A 20,892-nucleotide genomic window follows, 5' to 3' on the forward strand; every position below is an offset into this window, starting at 1 on the left:
CCAGCCTGTATTTGTGCTTGGGATTGCTCGACTCATGTGCAGGACCTTGCACTCTGCCTTGTTGAAGTTCATGAAGTTTAGACAGGCCCGCCTCTCAAGCCTGTCAAGGTCCCTCTGGATTAATGACTAATATACATTTATTATTTTAGCACTCTAGTAATAGGAATATTCAAGATAAATCTTGTATGAAAGACCAGCTGCATCCTACTTTGAGTCTTAGCAATACTTAGCCTCAGCTTAATTTTGGCTCCCATGAGCAAATACCCTAAGACTTCTTCTCTTGAAAGACAGAAATATGCTTTGGAAAGAACTGAAAACCCATGTCAGTTTAGAAGGGGGAAAGCCCCTGCGACTACATCCGCACTGCAGACATTTTTCTGTTCGGGTTTTGATTTGTTTTCTTTTCCCCTGGTATAAGGCAGCATAAAAAGGATTTATCATAAGGATTGCTGTATCAATGATTTTCACTGCAAGGACTAAATGTGCTTTTTCTTAACTGCATCTGAAGGAGAAAAAAATCATTAACAAATTTCAGAATCATTAGCTTTTTGGAAGAGCATAATGAGTGAGGTTTGTACAAATTATGAAAAGCATCTATGAAAACTACTCTAGAAATTATCATCTTCTACAGTCAAAACTACAATGTAATTTGGAGAAGAAAAAAAGAAAAAAGTAAATAAATATATACATACTTACATAATGCATAAGTGTGTGTACCTGAAGATGATATTTAATGTTAAAGTGTGTATAGTAAGGTGGTAGTTTCTAGTATGTTTAAAAAGAATAATTATCACTGAGTGACAGCAAGACAGAAATGTTTGGTGTACACGTGTTTATCATTACAGATTTTTTTCTAACCTTATTCAGCTATAGACAACCTCACACTTGTTTTGGCCTTTACTGATTCAAGTCTGTATATTATTTTTCTCTACATCAGAAATCCACTATTTTCTGTTATCCCACATCAGTAACACTAGCCCTGGGGATGCACTTCTTCAGTGTGTGATGTCTCTGGTCAAATGCAAGTGGTTTGCTTTCTAATAGTGGTGTACACCCTGCAATTAAAAATCCTAAATATTGGAAATATCCATCAATCATTCTACTCTGAAAAGACATAGAATAATTAATTTTTATTAAAAATTACTATAACAATATAGGTGTAAAAGAAAACTGTATAGGATAAAGCTAAGACTCTGTTAGTTCCTCTTTGAAGTAAGTTCAAAAAAAGACTACTACTATCGTGTAAGTTAGATCACACTTTGTTACCTTCCATCTCTATTTAGCCATTTTCAGCAGATATTTTCCCCAGTTGTAGATTGGATGTCTAGTCAAATTAACAGCTGTGATGGAAGACAATGTTTTGTGAAATGAAGCCGTTCGTTGATTTAAAGGTGAAATGTTCCTAGTCTATGGGCATTGTAAGGGTATATCTTCTATACTGAAGAAAAGAAATTCTATTATTAAGCAATACTGTATTAGGGAAGAGTCATTTCACGTCCTACTCTAAGTCCACATTAGAAATCAATCCTAATGATGTCCTAAGCTTTGCTAGCAGTCATGAAACTTGAGTTAGTATAGTTTACTAGAAACATACAGGTTACAATATGACAAAGATACAACTCTACAGTAGCACAAAATAGCGAAAGGCGATAACTGAAAGATAAGATGCAGCAACCTGATGCAGTCATATATAAAGAAGCTGTGCAGGATGCTCCAACTACCAATGGGACACCATGTGCTGTAGTGATTATATCCATGTAAATCAGTGTGCAGTGAAAAAGGGAGCTGAGTTGGGGCTGATTATCTGGCCCCTCTCAGCAAGTTATTAGATTAATCACCCGCCAACACATTTGAAAAACATATTCCAAAGGCATAAGTAGATCAGCCAATCTCACATTGTTAATGGGGAATCAAACTGAGCAAAAAGCTTATCAGTAATAATAATAGCAAACAGTGAACTTGCAACAGATTTTCTACCCAAGAACAATGTCCTCAATTCATATCAGTGATAAAGACAGTATTGCAAAATCCACTCACTTAACCTTCTGTTTTCTTACTTAACCTTCTATTTTCAGTTACTTTCAGTTACAGCCTCTACTAGTTTCGGACTGATGATTCCTAACTTTGCAAAACCTAAATTAGCAGAAGCGTTTAGCTTGGATAGTAGAAGCATAATTAATTTCACAAACATTTGCAGGCTTTCAGTAGTGATTCGAAGATTATCTCCAATATTTCCCTGTACTTGGCATCACTCTAGATATTTCTTTTATGATTAATTCCTCCTAACATCTTGAAATCTGCTAATTTTCACCTCTACTGTATTGTCTGCATATACCACCTTAATTTATTCTTTGTTAAAATCCTCCTCCTGTACTTACAATGATGCATTATGTGAGTATTAATGTCAACCAACTTCCATGTTGCTGTACATGAAAATTCAAATTAAAAAGATAGCTGTAGGAGGAGAATGCATGGAAATATTCTTGAACCTTGAAAACCAGTGAAAACTAAATACTGATTATTTCCTTTCTTTTAACTGCCTTCTTAAGGGCTTTCTCCTATTTTTAGCTCTCTTCATGCCAGAATTTGAAAAAACACTACTGTTCAACATTACAAGCGTTCCCCTTAAACATACCAGACAGGAGAACTGAATCTGTACTGTCCTCACAAAACTCTTTATTTATTTTTGGATTTAGTTTACTTTCTTTTTCCTTTTAAAATCCTCTATTTAATATTTCTAGATTTCTTCTCAACCCCCTGTTCCTCAATTTGTCAAGCATTGACTTGCCTTTTACTTTTTTGTTATAATTTTACCACTGTTCAACAGTCTCATCTGTATCACAGGCACTATGGGAAAACCTTAGTTCTTTGGACACCTTATTTTCTTTTTGATTATTTTCCATCTCCTTTTGAAAACAGGATTTTGCCACGTCCTGCTACATTATTCTCTTCTACTTCTACTCCTTTTCTATTTTAAACTCACATTGTATTGTCAACTGTTTGCACAAAAATAACATCTTAGAAGATCTGGTTTTGTATAAGAGCTACATAATCACAGAAAACATTTTACTACCCTTTGTTAGCTTTAAATACAGCTGTTAAGAAGAAGTGGACTGCACACCACAAAGCTAAGTACACTAGGAGTCTGAACTGTGTAAAAAAAGTGTTTCAAAATTCATGTAAACTATTTAGCAAAAAAGAATGTGGTAACGAATCTGGTAGGTCAGAGAGACAACGTATATCCATTGATAGGGCTCTAGCTTGTGAAGGAAAAAAAAATAAAATATTTTTTTATAATACGCCCCAACATTAAGCTACCGGTATCATCAGGGAGAGTCACTCCACTTCTCTGAGTTTCTCTTTGCAGGCATGAGGTCTGGAATACTAAATATACATTTAACTTAAAAATAAATTATAAGTTTATACAAACTGACAATGAATTTATCCATAACAACAAACATACCCATGCTTGCTGCATCAACAGTTTGTGGTGTCTCTGTTGACAATTTCTGAAGGGTCTGTTCACCATCTGTCTCCTCTGGTGAGCTGTTATATTGAGGCTGCTGTTGGTCTTCATCTTCAGCAGCAAATGAAATTACACCTAAAACAAATAGACACCAGGTGTTATATTAGCTAGGGCATTAGCTTTATAAAACAGAATGCCAGACATGTACAAGTATTTCCTCAGTTCAAAACTAATAAAAAATGAAGTAAAACTTCCACTCCAGGTGTCAGCCATTCAATTATAATTTATGGTAATAAAAAAATAGGTCTTGAGTAAGTCCAACGAAATTAACCATTTTTTGTCCCAAAAGTGTTTTTCTAATTACCTGAACTAAAGATCATTAATAAGACACACAAGCAAACTCATTTTTTAAAAATTATACAATATGGTAGACAATAATAGCATTTTTCTTTCCAGTGCGATTTTCTATGCATAGTCTTGATTATTTCTGTTATTTTTTCAAATCACTGTCTAATTCTAGTGCTATAAGATAATAAACATAATAGTTAAAGTTTTCCTATGATACCTTTTTGTATTGTATGTTAAGTTGTAATCAAGTATTTACAGAAGATAGAATACATAGAGATTGTAAAACCAGCATTTTTAAATTGGCATATTTCTATTTGATAATATAAAATCTAATTTAAAAAATCTAGTATGTACATGATTCCTTTAAATAACACTAACGTTATTCTGGAAGATTTGATATACCAGCTTTGAATAAGCAGGTTTTGTTTCTTGCGTTATGTGCCTCTGATTAAGAATTTTAAATTTATACAAACTTTTGGAAATACTACGTATCATTACTATTTTATCTAAATTACCGTCCCTCAATATTTCAATACATTCTGGAGAGTTTCAAAGCTGAAATAAAGATACTTTGCAGGTTTATATATATACTAATGAAAAACTAATTTGAGGAGGTGACTTATTTTATGATATTATACAGTAAGATATTTTCCCATTCGAGATCATTAGAATTTATGTGAAATGGTCTCCCAAAGGGAAGTTAAGTAACTGTGTCTTATTAAGGGTTTGGGAAAGTTATTCACAGTGGAGTTTTTTTAATTTGAAATGGAGAATTAATATAGTTTTTATGAGAGTCCCAGAACAATTTGATTTGCTAATACCTACTCTTAATGGTATTTTTTGTTTCTCCAGCTTTGAGTGGGATAGATGTGTGATAACAGATCACATGGCAGAGAGGACGTGCTGTGCTTCCCAACCAGTTGAATTTAGCGTCTTACTAGCATGAATAGCTAAAGGTAAACAGCAAGGCTCATGTGGGACCTTGAAAAGGGAACAGCAGTGATGGGGAGAGATGAGACCACACCGGTCACAACAACTGGCTCAGGAAGCTGCTGTGACTTTAGCAGCCAGGAGCTGATCAAGCTTCCTGGACACACACCTGGACACACCTGTCTCATCTACAACCCTGAGCCTTAACTTTCTTCCCTTAATCACACGCTTCTGCAGAATGCTGCATTCACACTTCTAAACGTTCCAGTTTCATTTCATTTCAGGAGGGATCAATCTTAATAAAATGGCCTCACGGTTAGTATCGATAATAATACTATGCTAGCAAGATGTTACTCTTAAAAATAAACAAGGGGCAAATAGAACAGAACAGAACTAAAGTCAAATGCTACCAGGAAGTCTTCGAAAAGCAAAGTTTGTTAATGATATGCTCAACGGTAGCTACACCAGGTGGCAATTTCAACATGACAAACCCTGACAAATTATTTCTGGTAAGCAAGATTACATTAAATTGTTACAGGGAAGCAAGGTTTACCATCTTCACATTGCCACTGTCTCTTTTTCACTGAGAGACGGCAACTGGTAACACAGGTATAAAACACTAAAGTTGAAAACAAAACCAAAAAAATTGAAATAGATGTGTACTTAAATCCAGACAAAGGAACTATATAATTTTAAATGAAAAAAGATGAGAATTACAGACTTTCTTCCCTCTGTTAAGAAAACTCCATAAAAATACAAATAAAAATATAAAATAAAAAATAATTAAAATCAAAACAAACCACTTTAAATAGATAATTTTTACAAAAATGAAACTATTATGAAATCTCAGGAGAATGAAGTCTGAAGAAAATGCTCAAGCTATATAAAAATTGATGTAAGAGGACCTATTTGATGGGACTAATAGCTAATGGAATTGAGGACAAATATTGACTAATTAATCCAATTTTATGTCTCAATAGATAATTCCCATACAATTATGGTCTATTGCAGCACAATGTTATAGAGAAGCAAAGTACAAGAGAAAGACTTCATTAATTTTAAATGCCATCCTAACCCTCACTATACATGAAAGACATCAACAAATATAAGGAAACTGCTTTAAAAAAAATGTGAAATTATAACTTTGAGGTTGATTAAAAATAATTGACTAAATGCAGAAAATCACTAACTTCATAAATTCTAAAGCCACCTTACAATAGAGAATATTTTGTTATACTTCATTCTAAAATTTAAGTAATTTTTCCTTATGGTCCTTGCTTCCAGTGACAACGGAACATTTTCTTTACCAATTGTCTGTATTTCAGATTATTGTATTGTGCATATGTGTTTGTGAGAGATAAAGGGACAGAACATGAGTGCTCACAGCTTAAAAATTTTTAGTTCATCAGTAAGTAGGGAGATAATAAAACAAACAGAAACGTTTTTGGCTCTGCACAAAACATGCTCTTAAAAGCATCAAAATAATTGGCTGAGGAACTCTGAATAATTAATTTTTATTCACAGCAAATCTTGGAACGCTTGAAAAGTTCCAGAACTGTAAATTGCTAATGCTCAAGAATATTTCAAGAGTTAGTGGAAGAACTATGGTAACTAAAAATTACTTGAATTGCTAAACCACTGTGCTGATAACCCGGCAATCGCACGATCGAAAATTCAGTGAAGAATTGCACTATAATTGCTGACACTCAATTGTCCTTCTTTATAGAAAACAGATCTCAAACAAACAGAATTAATAACAATAAGGTTAAAATCTTGATCAATAAAGGTGACTGGATTGATGTAATGTATTCAGATCTCTGCAAGGCGCTCAATTATATCTGTCAAAGTATTTCAATAAAAAATAATCAATTTTACTACAGATGTCATACATTTTTAAACTCAGTTTATCTGCTTAATCTTAAAATATTCATAAATTGTCTTTCATAATTTTCATGGGTACCAAAGCATCTACTACTGGCTCAAAGCTATTTAAATTTTTTATTAGCAGAAAAAAAGAAAATTATTCTTGGCAAGAACTGCAAATAACTAAACAAAAAAAAAAAAAAGTGAATTAATTTCAAGTCAAACAGGATGCAGACTCCTTATCCGTGAGGACACTCAGTACGTATTATGGTCTGCATGACTTGAATCTTTAGATTAAGGCAGGATATTTTCCTAGGAAGTATTCCTAAGAAGAATGCTCTCCTGGTTTGGGAGTGAATGGTGCAATCCAATGACCACTATTGGAGATTAAGATAGCTGATGATACATAAATATATGAATTTATTCAAATTATGGACTATAAAAAAATTCCAATCAAAAGGTGTTTTGCAGGATGCGAAAGAGTTTTATACAATGCAGAGTAAAAAACGTACTTTGCACTCTATGAAGTAACAAAAAACACATTGGAAAGATGCAGAAACACTGCATTAAAAATTGCATTTAAAATAACAAATAAGCATGTTTACATTTTTTCATAAGATTCTGCTGAGTTTGACTCCTATGTTATGTGAGGGTTTTGGTACAGGGAGTTTTAGTCTTTCAGCAGTGAAATGCACTGCTGCCCTACAGAGCTCACAGTTGCTTACATTGTCTTCAGCAAAGGCAGCAATATCTTATGTTACCTTATTGATCCTGCAAAGCAACTGATAAATGATAATTTGTTCATGCATAACTTCTGTGTCATGCGTTATATAACAACATAACTTGTCAAAATATCACGGCTGACAATTTTTAAAGCATACATTCAAAAACCAGCAAGACTTCACATACTTCAGAGAGACACAATTCCCACTGATTCAACTGGCAACAGAATTATGCCACCATTAAGTATTTTAGAGAATACCACTTCTCTCCTCAGCTGTCCTTTGGCACATATGTATAAAATACTAAACTTGCTAAAGCAACAATACAAGTATTCCTGGAATTATACTGAAAATGAATAATTAAAAATTACATAAATTGTGGAGGTTTTCTTTTTGCTGATACAATACTGCTTTAAAAGGTTTCATGGTCAAAACATCATCCAGTGTTTAAATATTTTATACAACTTCAGTCCACATATTAATACCAAAGCCTTGTTTTATATTGCTTCAGAGAAGATGTGTCCCTTTAAAAGGAGGTGGGCTGTTGTATTTCCCAGTAAAATTGTAATTGCAACACCACATGTTAGACTGAATTATTGGTTATATACTACAATAACCCACCCCCGAATCCAATTAAGAAAGCAAGAAATATCCAGCTTTTTACTTTCTATATAATTTCAATGCACTATTTGAAAGATAGGTATTGTACATGACTATTTTCTGGTGCAGAGATGATAAAAGCCCACAATATCCCACTATATTAACTGGACACAAGAACAGAAGGCTATATGGCCACAGAATTAATTACACAAATCTGAAAAGATATAGAAATGTTTGTCTTGCGGTTTAAATATGCCAACATGATCTTAATATGCATGGGTCTTGGGAGTAGGAAGAGGTTTTTTTATGTTTTCCTGGTTTTTTTTCTGGCCACTGAAATCAATGTTAGTTGCTGCCTCAGAAAAGTTCCACAGAAGAGGTAAGACAAATTAAAAAGATGATCGTAATTTATGTGAGCTGTACCTTTGCCCAATTTTCCTTCAGGCAATTTTTCTACTGACAAAAAGAGATGTTTACTTTAGGTTACAACAAAACTTTATAATATCCATTTTGCATAGGAAAACCTCTGTGATGATAGATATAAATTCTAAAGAGTTTCTGTAAATCCTGCTACTTGTTGGTATACTGGGACTAAAGGAATTGCTCCCTGCATCAATGAAAAGGAAGCAGCATAAGCTTTAAGACTCACACATAGGAGAAATAGATGGAAAGGGTATGCTGGGATCACCTTGCCAGGTGGTGGCATATACAAATAGAGCAGCCCCCCCTTCAGTGATGTGCAGCGATCCAGCGGGGGAGGTATGCCAGAGCCATTCACAGTAATCAAGCAACCAGATGATCCTTCAAACTTTGGCTTTATTACAGACGAATTAGACTCAATTTGGTAGGGTGTCTCAGTTGAAAAGGAAGTGCTTAAAGGAAAGGTATGGACAGATGCTGGAAACAGAGCGATGGGGCTATGAGAAGCTACAGAGTATGATTCCATTGAAATGAGAGCAAGCAATAGATCAATTTGCAGAATTCCACCAATTTTTTTAATTTTTTTTAAATCGGATTTCAACTCAAGTGTTGAAGGGAAAATACTGTTAAACAAACAGGTTTAATCAACTCATTTACAGGCCAGAATGTATTGATGTGATCTTCACCATCTCATTAAAATTGTCCTACAGCTGCAGTCTGACAGGTCATGGTCTGTAATATACTGTCCCTTTTCCTCAGTGGAAGCTTCAAAAGCTCCAACTAGCATGGAAAAGTGCTGCCTACTAAGTACAGATGCAGTTAAAAAAGAAATGAAAGGTAATACATAAAATTGGAAAGCACCTTTGCAAAAGCTACTAAATTTTTATGGATAAAAAGACAATGACTATAACAGGTGTGTATTTTTTGCAAAAGAAATATTCAAGCATTATGAGCTTTGGTCTATTCTGCAAAAATTCTGGACTATTCTGCGGAAAGGAGAAATAACAGTTTGATAAAAGATAAAGTAATATGCAGAAGATGCTTTATCAAACCCAAAGCAAATTGCTCTATTAGAAAGCAGATTGCTGAAGAATTTTATCTGGTGCCAGAATCTTGTGCGAGTTGTTTATTAGCTATTACTTCTATGTTAAAGCTGTCACAGAGCTACAAATCAGCCGAAGCATATAATATTAGCCCTCTAATGGAATGCTTCCAAATGGACTTTTGACAAGAACTAGGCCCATTTTTAGCTTAGCAATCATAAAATAGCAAGACGGAAAGCAAAAGAAGTATAATTTTGCAGCTATATAATTTTGCAAGGAAAAGGACTTTGAATGTAAAGGAAAATGCAGACCATTTGCTCAGTACAACAATTTATATAGTAAAAGTCCTTTTATGAGAACTTATTTTAATACAACGAAAACAGTACTAGAACACCAAGGCTACAAAGTTTTATAAGCACAAGTTAGGGACTTCTAAACTTGATATCATCCACCAACACTATGACAGAGTCTCCAACTGGATATCTAAATACTTGTTCTTTTCTCCCCCCCAGGATAAAATTTAGTCACTCTATGCTAGCTCTTGAGCATTGCTTTTTATTTTCAATCATTCAACAAGTTGGCCCCATGGATCATTTACTTCCCTCTAAACAAATTCAGCCAACTGAATAAAGAACACCTTTCTTTTTGGGTGTTTATACTTTACCTGTAGTATCTTGAACCTAGAAAGGACTAAGATTCCCAAGTCCTAATTAATTCCCACTTGAATCATCTACATCTAACCTGTGATCCTCAAGCTTCAGGCTGGCTGCTGAGAAATCCTGTATCTCAGCTTTGACATTAAAGTTTCCCAGGAGCTGAAAAATCCTGCTTTGGGGAACAAATATGACTTCCTAGACCTGCACAGTATGAAGCAGACAGACTTCCATTCTCCTTGAAGCCACAAAGTAAGCACTCTGATGTTACCTCAGATAGATAGGACACCTGGTAGTTAGGTTTTTTGCATACCTAACATCAGACAGCAAAATCAGGTGCTGCCTTTCAAACCTGTGACAGTGGCCTTTGTTCCTTTCTTCCCTCCACCTCTCTCTCTCCTACAGCAGCTGAATGATTAGAAAGCACACACAAACTTCTGTGACATAACCAAAACTGTCCCTGCTGCAGAGGAAGAATGCACATGATTTCCCAAGGTAGTGATTAAAGCAAGCACTAAGCCAGGGGGTGGATGGTAGATAACTGGGCCCAGTCTCTTTTCAAAGAATAACTTCAGCCTTCTATCAAGTTACTTTAAAGCATAGAATAAATGAACTGCTTTCTAAAAAAAAGAGCGTACGTGGCTTCCCAGCCTTTGAACCAATAACTTTTCTGACAGGTTAGAGGGACCGTCTATTCTCTCTCTTTCTCACTCAGTGACCATACAATACTTCAAAACATAATGGAAACCATTGTAATAGACATTAGGGGGATGACAAAACATAGGACCTGTTGGTCCAAATCTGCCATCTCTGTCCCTTTGAAGGCATGGCTTTTACCACCTGGCATTAATCTGCTGTATGATAGATCCCTTGGAACCTCTTCTGCTGAAACTTGCAGTACATATAAAAGAATTGGAGATTTTCTAAGCCAGAAGAAAAGAATATTCCTAAGTCTTTAAAGCTTGAAAAAAAGGTGTAAGTTAAAATACAGCACATCCTCAATATTTCCTGGTGAACATTTTTGATACTCACATAGTCACAAATTTTATTGAAAGCTGACTTCTATTCAGCGAAAGTAAATTTTGTCTCAGGGCTACGGATTTAGCAAGAAGGCACCGAAGTCTTCCTGTGGCACTAGGCCAAGCTTCATTAGAAGTATTAATTTCTTTTCACATGTGAATTGAGATGGCATTATTATTTACATTTTACACATCAGTTACTAAAACCAAAAAGGCCAAAAAAGCAAACTAGTTCAGCATCCTCATGGACAAGACTTAATAGCTTTTTAATGTTGAGAAAACAGCTGTCATTAATCTCAATTGTCTAAGACGGTGGCAGAATCAAGGGTTTAGAGTTAGGAACCCACAAAATCAAAACTATACAGTAAGGACTTTGGATTAAGAGATTTATCCAATATCAGAAAACCCTTCTGTTTAAGAAGTTGTTAAAATCTAGGTTTCCTGAGAGCTGTTCAGTTACTTTAAGGTGGTCTCTTCTGTTCCCATAATTCCCTCCCAAACACACTCGTACTTTGCTCTGCTGAGAGTTACTACAATAGCTTCTCTACGAGGAAGAAAAAGACAAATTGTACAGCCTCATTCTCACAATCATGCCTTTCAGGTTATACGATAAAGAATGAGCACCATGGAATTGTATAATTATTACTAAGCATTTGAAAATGATGAAATGTGAATTGTTAAAAAAATATTAGTTAAAAAAAAATCTTTTCAGGATAAAACATTAAACATGACATGCTGGTGTTAGTTAAAATAAGCAAGAGTCTTGCTAGTATGTAATCAGAATACCAGTATAAACATGGACCAATGCAAATTATTTGCAATTAATTTTAGATATCCATAGCCTCTACATATCTCAAAGAAGGAATCAGGTTCACTACATTCTATGTATTTACTCTTGCCTTCTGGTCAACAAATTGAACTTTAATCAAGAGAAAGAATCAAATTCTGGTCTCTGCCTTTAAGTCTTTGGTTCTAGTAAAGTCAAGATAAGTGCAGCTATTCAAAAGGTTTTTGAAAATTAAATTTAGACTGAAGAACTTGTTGATAATCCAAAATCATTAATTCCTATGAGTCAGTTTTCACGGGACCAATTAAATGCATAAAGTTGTACATATACTGGCATTTTTGAAGGACCTGACCACGTTTTTAGCAGTTATAAACCTTTATAAATAAAAATATGAGCCAACTTAAAAACTAGTATCACTGGTAGTTATAGCCTTACTTCCAGAAGAAAGGTTATGTTGAACAGAAATGTAAGGATTAAATGTAAAGAGATTTAATCTGATAATTTATAGGGAATTTTATATATTTGGGTTCTACATTGTACCTTGAAAGACTCCTCGTCTCCACGGACATATGATCAAAGAGTAAGCGACTCTGTCATCTGGGTCTACAGTAATAACAGGTGCACCACCCACTATTGAAAGATCTGAAGATACCTGGTGAAGAAAAATCACAAAGAGGAAAAATCATCAAAAGCACGTTACTGTCGCAAGAATACTACAGACACAATAACCATTCTACTTGCTTTGAAAAGTAGAGTATGATATGAAGTATGCTATTGGCAAGTCGTATGCTTTATGCACATGAAAAGAATACATACTGCAAGAGTAGTGCTGGCATATACAGATCATACTGAGCATAACTTTTGAAGTAACTGATCAATGCGAGTAAAAGTATCTCACTTAGACCATGAAACTACTTGCGTATGTGTAGAGTTGCACAGTCAGGCCCTTAATATTTTACACACATTTTCATTAGAAGTGTAACAACAACATTTAACAGACTTACTTTCAAAAAAAAATAATCTAATAAAGAACTAACAAAATAGGCTGAAATGGAATAGAACTTCCAATAAAATGTCTGTATTAAAGCCTGGATCCACATACCATGATCACCCCTTCAAATTCATAACAAAATTAGATGTTTTATTTGCATAGGTTTTGTTAGAAAGACAACGTGTGACATAATTAAGAAACTGCAAAGCTGTCCGTGTTGCCCTAATATTTATCATGTAATCACTACAGTTAATTCAGTGAAGAAATGCTGGCTTTCAGTAACCACAAATTTCCCCAAGCCCACACAACGTAGGTTACATCCTTTCACCATCACTCACAAAGTAAGAATTGTAGAATACCACAATGAAACCAAAATGTAAATTATTATTAAAGCTATCATTGTGACCCTGCAGAAAATTTGCTCAAATCAATCCATCTCCAAGGAGCAAATTTTTAAATTATAATGTTCACCATTGTCTTATACCTCAAGTCATTATTTACGCACAGACAGAAAGTATAAGTGGAGCACATTTATAAAATGTTACCATTTCAAATTAATTTTAGTCATAGGTTTGAAAACTCATTCTGCAGAACTATAATATGGCTATTTTAGATGAATAGGAATGGAAATCCATCTTCAAAATCACAGTAAAAAAAAGAATCTTTTTTTTCCAGAGTTGAATAACCAAATAAGCATAACTTCAAAAATGTCAGCTGATACTTCAAGCCAAAGCAGTGAGCGGATGTACAGAACTTAATCAAATATACTTAAATGCCACTATTTCTTTGTATAACGAAGTTAGGCTAATATATTCAAGGTTTCCATTTGAAAATTGTTTCTCAGGTCTGTCTAACAATATTGACAGGCTCTAGTTATTAAAAAGTTAATGCTCCTTGACACTGAGTGAGAACTGGGTCTGTGAGAGTCACTGATCAATCCCATAACCAGATTTTTTTCAATGTCATCAAGAATGGCAGATGTTCTGAAAGAAGTCTCCATTACTTTCCCTCATCCTCCTTTCAGTGCATATCTTGCAATTTACTGAGTTATTAGGAATTCATTTAATTCTTGTAATCGCTTTTATTTTGCCACCAGCGTGTTACAACACTGAAATAAAACACCTTTGCATTGCACTGAGTTTATTCCACAAGTAATTCCTGTCTGTTGAGCTGCAATCCGGAGTTCTGCATGATGAAGAGTGCTACGTAATCCAGATTCGTAACCCAGTCAGGCCACCTGTCATGACCACTAACCTATCTCAAGAAACAAATCAGACTTAAGACCTTACTATGCCTTTACTTGATCAATTTCATAACTAGTAATCACAAAAACAGCCTGCCAACAACTACAGTTTCTCTTCCATTCTGTAGGCTTTTGTATAATTAATTATTGTTATGAAGAATGCTTTTTCTGTAGTGAGGCCTGTTACAGAAGTTCTGGTAGGCAATGTGGAAACTAAAAAGGATTGAGATTGGAAGGACAGATAAAATTAGAAGGATTATGGCATACACAGATTTACTTCTGGTTAAAGAATACAAACTTGGTGAGAGTATAGGACCTTCAGCAATCAGGTTACTGGAGTTGCACGGAATTTATTCTAGGGAATTCTCACAAACATTACCAAACAAAACTTAGCATGAATAGGAAAGACCCTCATAAAAGGTTTACAGTATATAATTTTATTATTTTGAGACATTTGCTACAAATACTCAACCTTCATGTCATTCTTTCATTGACATTGTCAAGATCTAAAATGGATATATAGAGGATAGAGAGAGAAATGCATTGAAGAACACGGGATTTCATATTTTTTTATTATGTACTTATTCTATAATACTTTCAGAAATTACTAACAGTTTGTATAACCTAATACCTGAAAGGTAATTTAACTGAGCCTTGAGATTCCTCTGGAGAGTTTACTTTAATGACATCTATTTTGAACAGCACTGCGAAAAACAGTTACACAGTTTTATATTTTTACTGTAAAACCAAGCCTTGAAAGAATCAGGTACCTTTATAGCTAAAGTTACTATCAAAGGTGTCGTTAGAAGCAACCAGCAACACACTAGACAATTATTTATATCCAGCAGAGTTTTATACAAAAACAAAAAGAAAATGGTATAAAAAATTTTGTCATGAGACTGACCATTTAGATTTTTATGGAAATATTTTACACTTCCTACTTTTGTAGGATGATTTTAATCTAATTTTACAGCCACTAAAACCCACTTACATTGCAGTCACTAACCTTACATTAATTCAGCATTAGAGAAGGATGTGCTCTCTGGCTGACATTATATGTGCACAAATTATGAATTACATTGTGATGTTTTTTTCAGATCCAGGAGTAAAGTTAATCATGAGAAAGGTTATTTGTTGTAATATCCCCTAGAACCAGCCATGAAGAGCACAGTGGCAGTATTTCCCTAAGGTTTACACATCAATCAGTAGAAAATAGTTCATAAAAACGTTCATATTTTTCAAGGAAATTTATGGGAATTGTCTTTTTAATCATGGAAAGCTTTGTGGGCACCAAAAGTGTTTTGCTTAGTATTTTTAAAGGTAGACTGACGGAGTCATGCACATGACCTCCACTGAATTCCAAAGGCAATTCTTCCCTCCCTGACTCTCTTGATACATACGAATGGTTGCACAGACAAGCAAACCACACATACAAAAATTATTGCTGCTCCAGACATGAACACTCTATACACATTTGAAATGGGAAAAACATTATTCAGAGGGAAGAGGGCTTTCTTAATTGGGGAAAGGAAAGAATTATTTCCCTCTTCCTCCTCCCAGACTTCACTTTCATTTTAAATAGTCACTTTTGGAGTAGTACTCTTATTTTTGTTGAGGCTATTAGATAAATACAGTGAATACCGAGAAATAGAGTAGCATATATACAATGTAATTAATTTTTAATGAAATGAGGTTTTATTAAGTTTATAGTTTAATATATTCAGTTATTAAAATGGAATAGTGAAGCTAAATTTACACCTCAAAGGCAAAATTACCCATGTATTAATTCAGCTAAATTACTTATTGCTAGATATTCACTGTGCAGTACATTGTTTATGGACATGCCTGTAAATTATTATGCTTATCAGCTACCGGCACATCTTATAACATTCTTGGTATATGCTGAGCTTTATTACTTCACTAAATGAAATATTTATGTTTTTTTTAAAAATATAATGCATGTCCCAGTTTATCTGTGAGAAGTTACCTTGTAGAGTGGTTACACTCCATCAATGGAGGATGTACAGGGCAAATCAACAAACCAATTCAATAACAAAGATATTTACTAACCAACAAATTACAAAAGATCTCGTCAAAAACATTTCTAAAACTATTACTTTTTGGATTATCTTTGTCCTGTCTGCACCAAAGCTGACAAGGTTTCCTCTACATAATCATCAATTTTAGCTAAAGGACTATACGGCAATATTTCAAAACTGCTGGATTAAAAAGGAGGAGGAGTTATTGGGCTGTCAGCAACTGCCCCCAAGGAAACACCAATGAAGACAAAAATCAGTCTGTTCTGCTCTGCTTCACAACAGACTATCCAGAAATTACAGTAATCAGGCAGTGTGGAATGAACAGCAACAACAAAATTAGTTTCACTTCTTTTTCCTGTCGCCCTTTGTGCTATACACTTCTGAGTAAATAGAGTTTATTTTGCATCTCTAACAAGGTTGTTGGTTACATTTCCCTCTTAGAGGAGGTTTTCCCCTTTCTCCCAATAACTACAGATAATGGTGATCATGTTCTGGATTTACTGATTAAATCCTAATTTACAGACTAACCCTTTTGGAGTTAAAAGCGAGCAAATCATCTTCACTCACTACAATAGCAGAGGACACTACGTGACATCTGCTGGAGAGTGCTAGAAGTGATTAATATTGTTTGCTTTGTTGAGGGGACAGTTTCCAGACACCGGTAGGTTTTGTAATCGTGCCTTTTCCAACAACCCCAGCCTGCCTTGCTTCAACAACTCTTCTGCAACAGCTTCTGGGTAAAATCCTAGTACAGAGAAAATACATATTCACACTGATTAATTTATTACATGCATACAAGCATGAAACAGCTGGCCTTACTACTTCTCTCCCAAAAGTCCCAGAGAAAAAGAGCACACATGGTTGGACTGTCAAGCGGTATTTCACAGGGCCAGGGAGGCGGGGGGGGAGCAAAGCAAACTACCACAAAACCAACCAAGTGAAAGAAGAAAACCACCCAAAAACCAGATTTCAGTTCCCAGAGAACACCCTCAATGAGGTCAAAGTTCAATCAGACCCAGCTCACCCTGGAATAGCTACAATTGTCAACAAACAAACAAACAATGAATAATTTTAATGTATTCATTTTGAAATTCAAAAAATATTGAGTTCACACAAAATGGGAAAGCAGGGGAAAAAAATGTTGTGAACTTTCAAAAACATTCACTTCTTTCAGAGATAAAAGTACAAAAGTATCAGAAATGTAAATGCATTCACATCTAAAAACCTAAGATCGTAGAAAAGAAAACTGTCAAAGCTGTTAATGCCCAAAAAATACATTTCTTACTTTGTTTGGGGGGTTAATAATGCGTCCAAAAATAGGAATATGAGCTTTTTATGATATACAAAGTTTACTAAACGTAAATCCTCCCACATTAGTGGAAAATTGTGGAGTTTAGCAGGAGTTTAAGGAAGGATTTCACATTGCCATGAATTCCCATTAACCAATAGAAGAGTGCTGTTGGCACATACATGATCTATCTTTATAAAATAAGATGAGGCCACTGTCTACCAATACTTCATTTTGAGTAAAGCAGCATTTAGTGCTACTGGCACCAATGCTGAGAACAAAAGATCAGTCATTTCACAAATCCACACTAGTTGACTAGTCAGATTTTATCTTCTAGAATCTACATTCTGCCCTTTTCCTTCCTTTCCCCCAAAAGAAAAACTACAAAAAAACAAACCCTCAACACGCAAACCCCTTCAGTTCAAAAATATATATTTACATATGCTGACAATTTTTAGAGCATGATCTCCTGCATTGTTTTTATAGATCAAGCTCTCCAAGCAAATAGTATATAGCCATAGTATCTAGATGCTATCTACTCTAGATTTAAATGCCATAATATAGTCACAAAGATGGTCTTTGTTGAGCAAGGTCCAAGATGTTCTTGCTCAGGAACCTTCTCTGCAGATGAGGAGAAAAAAGCAGAAGGTACCTTCTTTGCCCTAATGTACATTCCAGCTCTGCTGGCATATGACATGGGGTCCTACACATGTATAAGGAAGGTGAGGAATACTACTGAAATATTTTTATCACTTCCAAATTAAACATGCAGACAAAATAAATGGTAGGAAAATCATGCAGTTACAGGAATACAACAGTGTTTTTAAACAGGAAAATGTGTTTGGGTAAATATAGTTATAAATTACATTTAACTAAAACAATATATATTATTTTATGTTATATATGTCCTTATAATATAGTAAAAATTATATTTAACAGTAAAAAGATCTTCTGGCACAGGGAAACTAACAAAACTGTATTTTCTAAGAGTTCATATCTTATGTCCCTCCACTGAAATCACAACTACCTCAGCACCTCCTACTTCATCTCCCCAGTGACCCATTGCCCTTCAACAGCTCCAGTTTGTTATTTCCTCTGAATTTTCTTTCCCATCAGCAAACACACAAAGTATTCCCAACTTCGTCCAATATCCCTGAAACAACAGCAGGGCAAAAGACACTAACTGCTATAATTTGTGCCAAGAAATGCAAGTACAGAGTGGCCAGGCCATTAGAAACAGATAAATACTGAGCTCATGCTGCAATCTTTCTCTTAGTAGAATAATTTTTGTCCTTTTCCTGTAATATTCCAATGCTTTATAAAGATTTTAGGAATGCTGTAATTCTCAAGCCCCTTCTCTGATTTCAAAACTGATGGAGTTGGCCACTGGTTTCAAACCAGTGGAGGAGGAAGGGAGGAAAGACTAGCAAATGAACAGAGTGCAATTGTGGAAAGCGTTGTCTCCTTAGGAATCAGACTAAAAAACTAAGAAATCTTTTTCCATGCAACATACAGTAAAATCATACTCTGTCTCACATATCTCCTGACAATAAACATATCCATATACCATAAACTATAGTTAAATATAATTTCTCATGGATACATGAATTTTAATAATATATCTGCAATTACAATAATATTTGCTGTTATAATACATAATTCATAGGCCCTTGGATAGAAAAAATAGTTGTCACATTATTGCAAAAATTTACCTTGTACGTTAACTTCTTCTTCGTATAATTGGGCACCCATAAAAATTTTCGAGTGACCTTTCCCACTTGGCAATCTATCACAATACAATCCTCTGCCAGAGGTTTCTTCCCTATTCCCTTAAGGCTAAAGATGTTTTCAGTGCCAGTTGTACCATTTCGCAGAATAAGCCTTCCCTGTGACAAAGAAAGAAGAAAAAAGTTTCAGCACTATAAAAGTCCCCTTTGGCTGCCAAACACACTCCTTTAGCTTATTAATCTTAAATCCAAGCAAAAAAAAGCATGCTTACAAGAAAGTGTTCCTATTGACTTTTCTAGCTCTTAAGTAAACTCTGCTGTTGAACGAGAAGAAAACTAAAGAAACAAAAGATTTGATTTTTAATTTTTCTAACTTATGAAATTTAACAATATAAAGCCTTCATATTTCTAGATTTTGTACTTCTTGTCTTCTTCCTGGAAAATAAATATCTGAGAAAATATGTTTTCATGCCTCATATAAAATATAGCCTCATACAAAATATAGCTCATTCCTCATATAAAATATACCTTTGCTCAATCATTTCCATTTGTCCTTCACCTAAAATGTTCTTCCTAATTATTTATCATCAAAGGACTCAGGGCTTTTGGCTTTTAATAGTTTTATAATACTGGATTTCTAAACTACATTATATTTGGTTGGTAATGCATGCAGAAGTATTACTAATGTTTCACAGATTTTTTTTTTTTTTCCCTTTGGCAATTCACACATTTGAATAGCAATCTGTGGTCAAAATCGCTCAGCTAGTATACAGGCAAAAATAGGTATACTGTTTCCTGCTAAAGGTGTCGTAGCTTTTGCCCTGTTCTTCATTTTAGCATTCAGAATAGTGATTACTCTGATGGCAAAAGCAGCTTCTAAGTAGTGGCTTAACTTGTAACAGAAATCATTTTATAAACAAAGTATCTATCAAAAATTCATTCATGGAGTATGCATGCAATGAGAAATACCCAGTGTTACTACTTTATTACTTAGGTAATGAAATACAATTTAATATATGTATTTAAATTCAGACTAACACAATGTACATTTTTATGATCAAAGTTCAGAATTTCTACAGAGTAACTGTTCGTTTCATTAAAATGGAAAGTTTTATAGGAGAGCAAGTAAAGGAAGGGATAATAAAGGGTGGTGGGGAAATCCATCATGTCTAATCTTAAACTTTGCAAAGTCAGTTCCTTTGGTTTTTTACCTCAGCTAGTAGGCTACCTTTCAATTTCTGACTCTCAGGTAGGTGCTCAATATTAGTACCTGCTTAAGCACTTTCATAATTTGGACACTGATGTAAATTCTATTGACAGAAGTATCCTTTTCAAATGTTGAAACTAATTTCTATCTTACCATTGTTATGCCCTCAACGATAGGCTTGAACATGAGAGGATACACAGCTGTTTCACCTAGACCCACATTTATTAGAGGAGGTCCATAAAAACCCTGTCCTTCCAAAATTGCTTCAAGTTTCTGGTTCTGGCTGGATATGTTACTCTGAAATCAAAGTAAAGGTGTAAATTAGATTATGCATTTAAAGCTCTTAACATGCATTTCAGCTTTTACTTGCAGTTATCATCAAATCAGAGCACAGTACTCATTTTCCCAAAGTACTGCTCGGAGCACCCCTGGGGAGAATAAAAGATTGTATTTTAAATATGAATTAAGCTAATAATAAATCCCTTATTCCTGGCAGCCAGAGGTATTGGTACCAATACTATCAGTAGCAATACTGTCAGCAGGAAT

General features: G+C 34.6%; 1 protein-coding gene across 1 annotated transcript in view; it reads right to left on the reverse strand.

Annotated features, from left to right (window-relative positions):
- Window positions 1-3,463: 3,463 nt before the first annotated feature.
- The window catches only part of LOC104164754, a gene marked incomplete at its 3' end in the record, with an annotated part of 36,092 nt that continues 18,663 nt past the window's right edge, over window positions 3,464-20,892 (reverse strand). The window contains exons 7-10 of the mRNA XM_009704193.1: window positions 20,500-20,643; window positions 19,125-19,298; window positions 12,392-12,503; window positions 3,464-3,601 (exon numbers count right to left, since the gene is read on the reverse strand). Of these exons, the coding sequence (XP_009702495.1) occupies window positions 3,464-3,601; window positions 12,392-12,503; window positions 19,125-19,298; window positions 20,500-20,643 (568 nt within the window). The remainder of the gene's footprint in view (window positions 3,602-12,391; window positions 12,504-19,124; window positions 19,299-20,499; window positions 20,644-20,892) is intronic.

This window comes from Cariama cristata, unplaced genomic scaffold, assembly GCF_000690535.1.
Source record: "Cariama cristata isolate BGI_N322 unplaced genomic scaffold, ASM69053v1 scaffold1517, whole genome shotgun sequence".
Taxonomy (NCBI): domain Eukaryota; kingdom Metazoa; phylum Chordata; class Aves; order Cariamiformes; family Cariamidae; genus Cariama; species Cariama cristata.